This window comes from Typopeltis vanoorti, chromosome 6, assembly GCF_054136105.1.
Source record: "Typopeltis vanoorti isolate ZY-2024b chromosome 6, IOZ_Tvanoo_1.0, whole genome shotgun sequence".
NCBI classification, from domain to species: Eukaryota; Metazoa; Arthropoda; class Arachnida; order Uropygi; family Thelyphonidae; genus Typopeltis; species Typopeltis vanoorti.
In genome coordinates this window covers 19,038,448-19,052,184 of record NC_143554.1, presented here as the reverse complement: position 1 = coordinate 19,052,184, position 13,737 = coordinate 19,038,448, and the positions used below count along the sequence as shown (strand labels likewise).

At 35.3% G+C, this 13,737-nt stretch overlaps 1 protein-coding gene across 1 annotated transcript in view; it reads right to left on the bottom strand.

The window, feature by feature from the left end:
- The window catches only part of LOC150105317 (uncharacterized), a 512,354-nt gene that overhangs the window by 142,850 nt on the left and 355,767 nt on the right, over positions 1–13,737 (bottom strand). Inside the window, exon 6 of the mRNA XM_090393928.1 lies at positions 2,843–2,975. Within this exon, the coding sequence (XP_090250054.1) occupies positions 2,843–2,975 (133 nt within the window). The remainder of the gene's footprint in view (positions 1–2,842; positions 2,976–13,737) is intronic.

The following is a 13,737-nucleotide window of genomic DNA, read 5'->3' as shown; positions in this document are numbered from 1 at the left end:
AAAAGACAAGACAGTGAAGAAGGAGTATTATCTTGAGGTAATGTAAAGCCTTCAATTTTTGGCAAAACATGAAACAATGGACATTCCACAGCCTGCTTACTCACCTTACCTTGCACGGGTAGACTTTTTTTATTCTGCAAATTGAAATTGATGTTGAAAGGGTCAACGTTTTAAGTCAACTGACTCGAGGAAAAATCGCTACTGGAACTGAACAGTATCTCAAAAGAAGTATTCCAGAAATGTTTCAAAGGATTAAAGAAATGCTGGCAGGCAGTAGTGCATACAAAGTGGAGGATGGTACTTTGAAGTTGACAAGTCCAAATAGCTTTCTAAGTTAGACAGGAAAATTTTTATTTTAAAAGTTTGGGAATTTCCCAGATAAACCTTGTACGTACATACACACACACACCTATTTTAAAGATATAATTTGCATAATGATCTCCAGTAGTATCAGTTATTTTATTACATCTTCTCATTCTTTCCTTTTGATAATTTCAGTTAATTTGCATTCCACTTCTTTATAGCAATTTGGAGTATGAATAATTCCTTTACTATCTAAATGACTATTTATACTCCAATACAATTAAGGACCTATCTAAACTTATACTATAGCATACTATTGAGTGAGTAAAAGAGAGAGAGAGAGAGGCAGACTGCCAAGTTTCTTTATTGTTATGAAAAATAATCATGAATTCATTTAATTTACTAAAAAAAAAAAGAAACAGAATTGTTATCTTAAGTATAAAATGTATACAGATCTTCAATATTAGTTGCAATTTTCTTAAAAACATGCTTTTTAATTTTGTAAGCCTATCTGTTTATATAGATGATTCTCACTTTAGCAAATACCACTAGCAATGGTGAATTCCCCCACTATAACAGACTAGTAAAGAGTCCCAGCTAAAGCTCCATAGCATCAAATGCTAGCTTAAGAAAATTTACTATAGTGAACCTATCAATTAAAAAAAATACTTGTTTGTTCCTCGAGTTTGGAACAGTTGACTATACAATCTATTTTCCAGAAATAAAAAGCAAGTAGCATATTAAAAAGAAAACAGTTGCAGAATATTTTACAAGGAATACTATACAACTTGTCTTCCCAGCCAACTCTTACAGTGTGTTCAATTCATCTTGAAACAATGAATTGAACTCATTTACATATTAAATAAACTCATTTACAAGAAAATAGTTTGAAATACAAAAGTTAGCCATTTATGCAGAAGTTATTGGTTGCGATAAACAATATGCTACTTCTTAATGATCACTCTGAAATAATGTAAAAATTACTGCATCAGAGTTTTCTACATGATATTTCCACAATCTCTGGATCTCAAACACCCAGTATAAGTAATACAATAAGTTCTCAATTATCTAACTTTCAAATAACCAAATTAACCAGTTAACCAACTCTTGAATGGATCAATGCTGACAACTTCTGATACAATACCATCTAACTGTCCATTCATCTAACCGTGCCCTTAATTATCTGAACCAGCAAACTGACCCCCTCCCCTAAGATCAGATAATTAAGAAACTACTGTATATCATTAATGAATTAAAACCAATTTATTTGGAAATATAGTTAACAATTTTGAGAAACTATACTATAAATCATGAAGCGAGGATAGTTTGAGGATTTCAGAGTATTACATCATAATATCTAAAGACTCAATAAAAATAAATAAATAAAATATATCATAATAACAGCCGACAACATGAGGGCTGCATGCAGCCCAGCTGAGACTAAAGTTAGTTTTCTTAAAACATATTCATAAATAAAAATGTAAATGTAGCCTGCAATCGCAAAAAAAGTGCTGACCCCCATTCAACTTTAAATATGTATAACATGATAAAACAAAATTAAATGTTCTCACATATTAACAAAAACTTTGCAGATTAAAAATTATGATGACGATGATAATGATGACAGCAGTGAATATATTGTGCAATGAAATAATTTTAAAATGTAAAGTACCACTGCATTTTCTCCTATATTTCCATATTAGAGGTTAAATTATTAAGAAAATGAAAATACAATTTTTTAAACAGTACATTATACATTTATATATGAATAGTATCATTATATAAATAGTAGATATTTATAATAATGAGATACATTTTTATGTGCCTAAAAAACGAAACTGTTCTCTGATCAACTGTAAATAATTGAATATAGAATACACTGAACTTCTGAAAAGTGAAGAATGTTCTAGTTAAGTTAAAGCATTACCAGAGCAACTAATTGTCGAAATAGTTCCAAATACAGGTTGAAGACTTAAATTAATCAAAATACTAGATACCAGACTATTTCATTTCATATGGCATGAAGCTTTGCAATGTAAAATTAATAAAACAATTAATAATTTAATTTTAATAAAATTATCAACTACACATGTAAATCAATCTAAATAATAATTTATTAGCCTAAGTCCATGGTGCTACTTGCAATTTTATAGATTCAAAAAAGATGGTTGTGATCGAGCAGCTATTGGATGATGAGGATAATGATTTTGAGCTCCAAGAGATGTAGAATTCCCACCGACTACAGGAGGAACCATAAACGGTCCCATTCCCATTCCCATATTAGGCATGAGTCCTGCAGCACTGCCAGCTCCAAGAGCAGATGTTGCTGACCCAAGAGGGCCATTATAAGCAGAGCATTGAGAACTGATAGAAAGGGTAGATAAAGGACTTGTAGAAGCAACAGTATTACAAGAACAAGGTGACGAAGTAGGAACAGTAAGGGAAGAAGAAATAGGGACATTTAAAGAAGTTCCATTGGTTGCTGTAGTACAAATGCTTATGTTACTATGGAAACGAGATCGTCCACGTTTTCTCTTACTTGGTGTCCCAGAGGCATTGGGATCCTTATGAGTAGTCCGCATGTGGTCCATTAATGCTTCAGCATTCAAGCAGATCTTGTGACAGACAGGGCAGGATTGAGAGTTGGCACCTCCAATCAAGGCTGCATGTTGCTATTAAAATCAATAAAACAGAATTAAAAACAAAAATGATTTGCCAATTTTTCCTTAAATTAAGCATTATGGTTAAAAAATTTATTATCTGTGAAAATTTGCTAATCGAGAATTTTTAGAGAGAGAGAGCTGAGAACAAGTATGATAAATCTGGTAAGCATTGCAGGGAGGGGGTGTGATTAAAATTTTTATAACTGGGATCGCATAAAAAAAAAAGGAACAACATGAAATTAAATCTTCACAACAGTATGGGGAAACGTTAAACAGAATAGATTAAAATGGTGAAGAGCTTACTACAATTTCATGATGATGTTAATTCCCTTCAGGAAGATTTGAATAGACTTTTGACTTAGACAAAAGCATGGGGATGCAGTTTTAATGTTAATAAATGCAAGGTGTTGCATTTTAGAGTGCAAAAATATAAGGCTCTGTACTATATTAACAGTGCAGGAAGTGGATGAGATTCAAGATTTGGGAGTGGTGGTTGACAGTAGAATGAAGTTTAGAGCACATATTGCAAGTGTTGCAAAGACTGCACATCATAGTGATGCTATGATGAGAAGTACTCTAATATGTGGGGATAAGGAAGATGTTGTGCCACTGTATAAAGCATCAAATCATACTTGGACTACTGTGCTGCTCAGATTTTGCCACCTGGTTTTCAATGTGATGTCAAAACATTGGAGAGGGTTCAGAGATGTGTGACTAAGACAATATCAGGATTTTGGCATGCTGGCTATGGAGAGAGACTGAAGAAACGTGGACCGCAGAGTTTGGTGGATAGGAGAAAAGAGGTGATATGATAGAGACATTTAAATTAATGAGAGGATTTTATTGGATTAATCTACAGGGATTATAAAAAGAGTAGAAGGTGAGAGGGGAAGAACCAGAGGCCATCCCTCGAAGTTATGCAAGAGTGTGGTAAGGAGTAGATTTTTTACATGGAGAATTGTCAGTGAATGGAACGCATTACCAGAATATGTTGTTAATGCAAGGAGCATTAAGGATTTTAAGGTTTGGTATGATAAATATGTTGCCAGTTGAATGAACCTCCCACAGTGAGTCTGCTGACTCCATGGAGGGTGTAATAATAACACAGTCCAACACAATTTTTGCTGACTTTTATATGAGACTTGTTTTTTTACTAATTTGGGTGCGCTGATTTCAAATATCAACCCCATTTTTCTCTATCATGTCAGGTTTTTCCTCTATAGCATTTTCTTTTTGCTAATTTGTAAGTTTTTGATAGTTTTAAGGAGGCAGTACTATTTAGAGGATCAAAAAAAATCGATTTTTTAATATTATTTTCTGAAAGTATGTACTTTTAAAAATCTGTTTCTAACTTTTTATCAAGAAATTCGAAAAATTCCCGAAGATATAGCCTATTATTCAAAGCGGTGCGCAGATCAGAATCGGAGCGCTCACTGCTCTCGCTTGTTAGCAAACGAATAAATGCGTAAGAACCTGCAACGGCACGTACTGGCGCTTTTAATTTGAGAGAGGCCGATAATTAGATACATAACTACTTAACAATATTCATTAAAAATTACAAGAATATTTATAAAAAAATAACAATTTTACTTACACATGAGTTTCAGGGAATAAATTTTTGTTTGTAGCAATTTCTGCTGTGTGTTCTGTTTTGGCAATCCCTTTGAATACTCCAACAGTAGTCGGCCATCATGTGAGAATCCCATCTTCCTTGGTACCGATCTTCCATAGTTTTTAAGTCTTGATGAAATCTTTCGCTTTGTTCATCACTTACAGCACCTAAATTCTCGGGACATCTATCAAGATGACTGTATAGGAAATGAAGCTTTATGCTCATGTTGCAACCTAGGCGCTGGAAATTTTCAAGCATTGTTTCCACTAGATCTTTGTAATTGCACACTTTTTTTGTTTCCAAGAAAATTATTCGCAACCATCGTAAATGAAGTCCAGGCCTCTTTCTCAATTTCGTTCATAGAGTTGATGAAATTTGGGTCTCTCATTAAAGTTCTAATTTGCAGTCCATCAAATACACCGGCTTTAATTTTTTCATAACTAAGTCGTGGAAATTTTTCACATATGTATTGGAAACAGTCACCTTGTAAATCTAAAGCTTTAATATACTGCTTCATAAGACCTAGTTTGATGTGTAGAGGTGGAAAAATGATTTTTTCTCTGTTGATTAAAGGTTGATTTATAACATTATGTTCTCCAACATTTAAGGATATTCTAAGAGGTCAATGTTTCTGACTCCAGTGTTGGTTTCTAGCTCGACTATCCCAGAAGCATAGAAAACACGGAAACTTTGTATATCCTCTTTGAAAGCCAAGTAAAAAGTTCACCATTTTAAGATCCACAGAGATGATCCAGTTATGGTCTGTATATTTTAATAACTTCAGAACCTTTTTAATGTCCTCATATGTTTCCTTTAAGTGGACTGAATAGCCAATAGGAATTGAGCCATATACATTCCCATTGTGTAGTAAGACACACTTGAGACTTCTGCTTGAACTGTCGATAAATAAACGCCACTCATTTGGATGATATTGTACAACGCTCATTTCAGTTAGTAAACCTGACACATTGTTACAGTAAACAAACCCACACTCGTGTTTAAAATATTGTACAAGATTACTCTCCCTGCGTAGCCTGTGTAGCTCAGTGGATGTGGCGTTTGCACACCACCGCGCTAGGCCGCACGAAGGAAGTCTTGGTTTCGAGTCTAGTCGGCGACTAGAGGAAATTTTTCTAAGCCTTTTTTCGACCGGTTCCCGAGTTAGTCGATCTCTGGCACGGGCAAGCAGGTTTTTCCTCCCAGAAACTCGGGTTTTTCGTCCTGTAAACTCAAGAAAATCGACCGTAGAACCCACATTATTTCAGACATTAAATATATTGTGTTAGGGTTAGAGACCACGAGATGGCGGCACATTTGAGCCGTCTCTCTTCACTGCGTACCGCTTAATTAGTGATAGCCTTGGGCCATCTGTCTCTGATTGGGTACCAGTGGAGATTGAACTGCCCACTCAGTCTCCAAAAGTTAGACAGGGCTAAATGGCCTCGCCTACTCCCGTATATACGGGAATAAAAAGGCGTTAGCTGATTTTTTTTTTTTTTTTTACTCTCCCTGCTACGATAAAAAGTTATCTTAGTATCTTGCTCCAGTAAGTTTTTTTCATTTAATCTTGAAGCTAACAATTCCGATGATTCCTTTGATAGGCCCAAATCTCTTACTAAGTCATTCAATTCCGCTTGACTAAAACGTTGCGGTCCAGAACTAGAAATTAAATTTTCATTGTCTAAATCAACATCCGGGTCTTGCTCCTCAAGAACATCTGGCATATCCTGATCATGATCGTTCTCAAGTAAAGGAAGCCCTTTATAAATTGGCACGGCTATTTCATTGGAATGAGCAACTGGCCAAATTACTGAGTCGAGATTTGGATACACAATTTTTTTCTTATTCTTCTTATTATAACCAGAAGTCTGAACTAAACAAAAATAGCAATCATCTATGTGATTTTTCGGTTCACGCCAAATCACTGGAATGCCAAAAGCTAATTTTTGGCGTTTTCCCTTGCTCCACTGTTGTAAATTTTCTACACATGACTTACACACTTTATTTGGAGCCCCTGACTTGTCCTGATCTGCAATTTTTATGTCAAAGTATGCAAAGTACACTTTCTTAACGAAATCAGTGATATTTGTCCTTTGACTGGGAACAGTAAAGCTGCTACAAATGTAGCAGAAGGAAGCTACACTACTGACACAATTTCGAGTAGTAGACATGATGTATTTTCTTCACTGCCGACTAACATGCAGTTAACAGGACAAAAAAACCAGAGACTTTATTGAAACGTTATAAGCGCTCATCATACTTTCACGATCGATTAACGATTAACTGATTTTGATCGTTCTTTGTCTGCTATTACGCATATAGCATTCATTTCTTTTAGGCAGTTGTCATCACCTACTTTTCATCACCTAAATGTATTAGGTCGGTTATCGGCCTCTCTCACATTCAAAGCGCCAGTACGTGCCGTTGTAGGTTCTTACGCATTTATTCGTTTACTAACAAGCGAGAGCGGTGAGCACCCCAATTCTGATCTGCGCACCGCTTTGAATAATAGGCTATATCTTCGGGAATTTTTCGAATTTCTTGATAAAAAGTTAGGAACAGATTTTTAAAAGTACATACTTTCAGAAAATAATATTAAAAAATCGATTTTTTTGATCCTCTAAATAGTACTGCCTCCTTAAAACTATCAAAAACTTACAAATTAGCAAAAAGAAAATGACATAGAGGTAAAACCTGATGTGATAAGGAAAAATGGGTTTGATATTTGAAATCGGCGCACCCAAATTAGTAAAAAACAAGTGTCAGATCATGATCAGCAGAAAAAAAATTTTTTTTAGTTGGCCAGTGTAATCTCTCTCTCAGATCTCCTCATGTCTGAGGACTCGTGACCTTCCTGATGATGCTTCACCATTTCTTTCTCCCCTGTGCTTCTCTTATTGCTTGTTCTAGTTTAAGTCCAGTGATTCTTGATATCTGGTCAATTCATTTCTTTGTGGGCAGGGGGTTCCCTTCTTTTTCTTTATTCCACACAGTTTACCCTGGATGACTATTTGCTATTATTATTTGTAATAATAACAATGATATATAATACAATATGTTGAGATCTTTGCAGGAGGACTCACGTGGACAAAATAAGAATGATCTCTCAAAAAGATTGGATTCAAAAATGCTGACAAAAGAAAGAAAAGGAAGATGACTAATAATCTATAACAACCATCTTAGTAAATTAAGAAGTACATTTAAAAAATTCTGTTTAATTTAAAATAGAAGGCTTTTAAATCCATTGAAACAAACCAAAATCTACAGGAAAGACATATTTTATCACTATATGCTAGTAATTTTTTTTTCAGTTAATTTCAAACTAATACTGTAAAAATTATAAGAGTTAGTACATTTCTTTAAATGTTAATCTTTCTCGAAATAAATTTCATCTATATAGTGTTCATGATGTCACATATGTACTCTGATGTGAATAATCAACATGTGCATCCAAAATCTATTTCATTATTTATATTACTATAATAAGGATGTGAATACATCTGTGGGCTTGAATGGTATACCGGCACGGGTCTTACGTGAAGCGGCTGAAGAATTATCAGTGCCCTTGACTATGTTGTTTAATCTGAGTCTCGGTTTAGTCCCAAAGGTGTGGGAAGCGGGGAAAATAGTTCCACTGCATAAAGGAGGATCGAAGACTACTGTTGCAAATTACCGACTGATCAGCATATCAGGAGTCATTGTCAAGGTCTTGGAGAAAGTAGTCAAGGGAAAAATAGAGGAATAGATTGATGAAAATGAGATACTGTATGGGGGACAGCATGGCTTTGTGAAGAGTAGATCATGCCTCAGTAACTTGCTCAAGTTTTATAACACAGTGACGGCTGAACTGGATAAGGGTAATGGGTTTACAGTGATACTGCTGGACCTGGCTAAAGCATTTGACAGGATACCACATGGAATTCTAATCCGTAAACTACAACATATGGGAATGGATATAGGGTTGGTGAGATGGATAAGTGGATGGTTGATGGAGAGATATCAGAGAGTAGTTTATTCAGGAGTAGAGTCCAAAAGATGACCTGTGACTAGTAGTGTGCCGCAGGGTTCTGTTCTTGGACCACTGCTGTTTAATTTGTTCATTAACGATATAGGGAAGGATATAAGAGAATCAGTTCATTTGTTCGCTGATGACGCAAAGTTGGGTAGGGCAATAGTGAATGCAGAAGATGTCAAAATCTTGCAGGACGACTTGGATAGATTGGAGTTCTGGGGTAAGGAGAATGGATGTCAATTTAATGTGACAAAATGTAAGGTTATGCATTATGGGGTGAAAAGATTAGCAGCAGTATACGACATTGGTGGAACTGTACTCCAGGAGATTGATAAACTTCATCTCCCTATCCACCAACACTCCCAAGCCAGGGACTTGGGAGTGTTGGTGGATAGGGAGATGAAGTTTAGGGGGCACATTGCAAAAGTGGCTAAATCAGCTCATCAACTCACTTGGTTGTTGAAAAATACTTTGACGAGCAGAGACAGGCAAGTTATTGTACCTCTGTACTGAGCCTTGATAAGACCTCATCTCGACCACTGTGCCCAGATTTGGTCACCTAGGTTTCTTCTTGATGGAGAGGAGGTGGAGAGGATCCAGAGGCGAGTGACCAAGATGATAGCAGGTCTATGGAATGAACCTTATGAGAACAGGTTGAAGATTTGTGGGTTGCAGAAATTAGTTGATAGGCGGAAATGGGGAGATATGATTGAGACATTCAAATTGCTAAAGGGTTCCTATAGGATTAATTCAGAGGATATTTTTGAGATCAGGACTGGTAGTGGGAGAACTAGGGGACACTTATAGAAGCTGGGCAAAAGTGTGGTTAGCAAGGGTGTTAGAGCTGGGTTCTTTACTTTTAGAGTGGTAAATGAGTGGAATAAGCTGCCAGAGTCTGTTGTGGGTGCTATGACGGTGAGTTAGTTCAAGGCAAGGTATGATAGATACTGAGAGAATGTCGTATAGTTGTGTGGACATGATGTTTAGGGCCTCCCTCGATGAGTCTAAGGACTCCCTGGAGTCGCCCATAATAATAATAATAATAATAATAATAATATCATATAATTTAATCCATTGTTTCGGTTTTTGAACTGTCAAGTGGTTTGTAGTTCCGTTAATTTTTTAAAAAAAACATCATATCTATTATCAGAATAGCATGATAACGTAGCTATCTGCTAAGACACAATGTGAAATATTTGTCAACATACAAAGGTGAATCAGCCAGTCTTAACTACCTGTGTTAAGAATGGGTTTTCTGAGTATGATACTTTTTCAGACAAAGAAAACACATGCAGTTAACAGATATACTTGGCCTCATAAATTTGGATGCCCTGACCCTAATTCAAATTAATCCAAATGACAACATAGATCTTTAAATTTTCTGTTTTTATGTTCTACACTGCTGATGCACCCTGAACTCAAAAAATTATTCTATCTGGAATGAGTGTTTCCATGTTTGAATCTAACTAAAAAAATTGGCAAAGTATTCATTGAACTACATGTTTCAAAAAACATTTAAAAAATACCTGATAAGATTTCTTGCATTATACTAGACTACCTTAATGTAGGAACATCACATGACAAGAGGTGTCTTATTTTTTCTTAGCTATTAAATGTATAAATGTAAGTGGGACCACTCCTACTTACTGATGCTTGCCAAACACTAACCCTGATTTGTATGATTTTCATTTACTCATACAGAGGACAAAACTACATTTTTCTATTTATATATAAGCATATGCTGTTGCAGTTATATTATATGTGACATCATGAACACTATGTAGATGAAATTTATTTGGAGAAAGATTAACACTGAAAGAAATGTACTAACTCTTGTCATTTTTACAGTATAACAGAAACTTAACACACCTAAGATATGCAGATGATTTCATAATTTTTGCAAACACTCCAGAAGACCTTAATATAACGATAGAAGACCTATATCATAAAAGCAGAAAAGTCAGTCTAAAAATAAACAAAGATAAAACTAAAATCATGTTTAATCATTTTCTAACACCAAAAAACATAATAATAGAAAACAATTTCTTAGAAAGATTCTCTTCATATACATACATAGGTCACCTCATAGATCTAAACTGTGGACTCCAAAAGGAAATAAATAGGAGAGTTCAACTTGCTTGGAGTGCATTCAGAAAATTCAAAAGCATTTTTCAAAACAATGATGTCCCATTCTGTTTAAAAAGGAAGACATTTAACCAGTGCATACTTCCAGTCATCACATATGGTTGTGAAACTTGGTCACTAACAAAAGCACTGGCAAATAAACTAACAACAACTCAAAGAAAAATGGAGAGGTTGATGCTAAGCATCACATTAAAAGATAAGAAGGGAAACACCTGGATAAGAAGCCAGATCACTGACATCATTCTTCACCACAAGCGACTAAAATGGAAATGGGCTGGACATCTATCCAGAAGAGAAGATGACAATGAACCACCATACTAATGAACTGGATTCCTAAAGAAGGGAAAAAAGGCTGAGGATGTCCTAAAAGAAGGTAAAGTGATGAATTGTCAAATGTTGTTGGGGAAAAATGATCAACCATTGCCAAGAACAGAGAAAGAAAATCCAGCAGTGGACAGAAAATGGCTGAAAAGAAGAAGATATGCTGTTGTCTTGCTGACACATAAGAAAATAGTTAACATATATATTTTAATTCTTCCATGCCATCAAAAAACATGACTTTTCTGACAGAACATGGATATGATTTTTGTATTAAAGAGACAAGCATCTCTAGTGAGGTTTTTTCCCTTTTTATTTTATGTTAATCACACCCATGAAAGGATGCACACATCTACAGGACATCAGTATTAGTACCATGGGCTAAAGCAATAGCATAGCTACATTTTTGGTACTCTAGGCAAATTTGAAGCTATGTGCCCTTTTTTATGTGACAATTTCATTAACTGGTAAAATATACTATCACTGGCACCCTTCTAATACCAGTTCTCTTGGCAACTGCCTGAGTGCCATAGCATTCTTATGCTACTGGGCTAAATGTTAGATAATCTAGAAATTTACTCTTGAAACAAAACAGTTTCAAGACACTTCAGACCTCCAATAAACACTGATCTCACACTGAGCAATGAAATTTGTCTAATGCTAAAGATTCAGAGTTAAATAACCGAATGGAGCCCTCTCACATCCCTGGATCAGAAATAACTGATCTACACTTCTGATCCAATAATGTCTAACTCATCTTTCTATGGTGCACTCTATAAGCATTCATCCAGATACAGGAGGAATACTACATACTAAATGAATGAATGAGAAAGATTGGTACTTAGTTAATGAAACAATATTCTCTATCGGCTTAAATCATACATACAACATAATCAAATGTCATGCTGGCCAAGAAATTATTATTATTATTACATGACACCATCAGGGAGTCCAAAGACTCATCGAGGGAGGGCACCTACTCCACAACTCTCCATCTCCACACTCAACCCACCAACTACAACAAACCACAACTACTTTCATCATCTACCACCAACCACCGCCACCACTAGTATTTTCACAGACAATCACAAACATCTATGCCCACAGCAGGATTCAAACCTGCAGCCTTTTGGCTGGAGAGCAGATATGCTAACTACTCGGCCAACCAGGTCAACAAGGATCTGACACAAACAATAGGATATGCTTATGGTCTCACTGAAGACACCAGCACTGAAGAAGTAGAGTCATTTATGTCAGAGGGCAGCTGACATAAAAAAGAGAAAAAAAAAAGAATAAATAAAACATAATAAAAAAAAAAATTGGCTTGTGAAAGAGACCTAAACAACAGAGTAGGAAATGAATAACAAATATAAAGAAATGTTCTACAAAAATTTGGGGGGAAAAGGCAGGACTAAAATGAAGGAATATATCTGCTGAATTTCTGATCATGTCCTATTCATTATTATCACTTAACATAAAAAATATGAATAAATTCAAAGGGTGTAAACACAAGCAAGAAATAAAAAAAAATCTTATTGATTATCTTATTCTCCAGAGAAATAGTGATTACCATTCAATTTAGAGTCAGATACAAATGAGGATCACAGTGAAAAGCAAAATGTATGGAAGTTTTAAAAAATATCACTCATGAGTTTTCAGATCTGAAAGGAAAGGAAAAATAAGTTGGAAAAGAAGAACCAAATCTTAGAGACCTGATTGCACAATCTGAAGAAAACACTGACACAGCCAGGAAAGTATGCAGTGAGATGCCTAGTGGATGCCACTAATTAAACAGATAGCAATGGAAACAAAGAAATCATAAAAGTGCCAGGCAAGTAAGTCGGCACATATCCTTAGAGAAGAAACAATTAACAGACAAAAATACTATTAGTGAGCAGCATATAATGCACAATGAATGGTGGATTACATGAAGTAGCACAGATGGTCAGTTGTGTAATGCATTTGTATGACAAGTCCTTGCAATGCATAAAAGTGGTTAATCAAATTCATAAGAAGACAGTGAGTACCTATGATTTCAATTAACTACTTTTACATGGAAAGAAGAATTGTTAATTTACGCTCATAGGCACAGACCCACACTTCAACTATAGGTATTCGAAACCGAAATCCTACAATTGGTTAATACTTATTCAGGAGTGTCCTATGTCTGTAGATGTGTCTGCTCATGGGGCCGGTTTTCCTGTCCTGAGTGATGAAAACTCTCTACCTCCATATGAGACTGACTAGCTCACCTTTAGTTGAAAGAGACAGTTCCTCATGTCCTGGATGGGAATCAAATCCAGGTCTTTCCAACATAAGGGCTTCACCTATACAAACTGGGCTATGGATGGTCTGAAGAAGAGAATACAGAAGAAAAATATAAAGTAATAAAATGTTCTGGAAGTTACTGAACAAGCTTAGAAATGGATGAAAAAGAACACTATGAAAGGAATTAGAATTGATAAGGTGACCAAAAAAGTGAATGTAGAGATATTCTAAATAGCTTAAATAATCATTTTTAAAAAGCCATTAAACAGTGGAGGTTGAAAATGCTGACAGATATCTAAATTTGGATAGGCAGCTGGAGTAGATGATATTCAAAATCAGATATGCTCAAATAAGGATATATAAAAGATTTAGACTGACTGTATTTCCTAATTCAAATGACATGGTTCAGAAGGCCA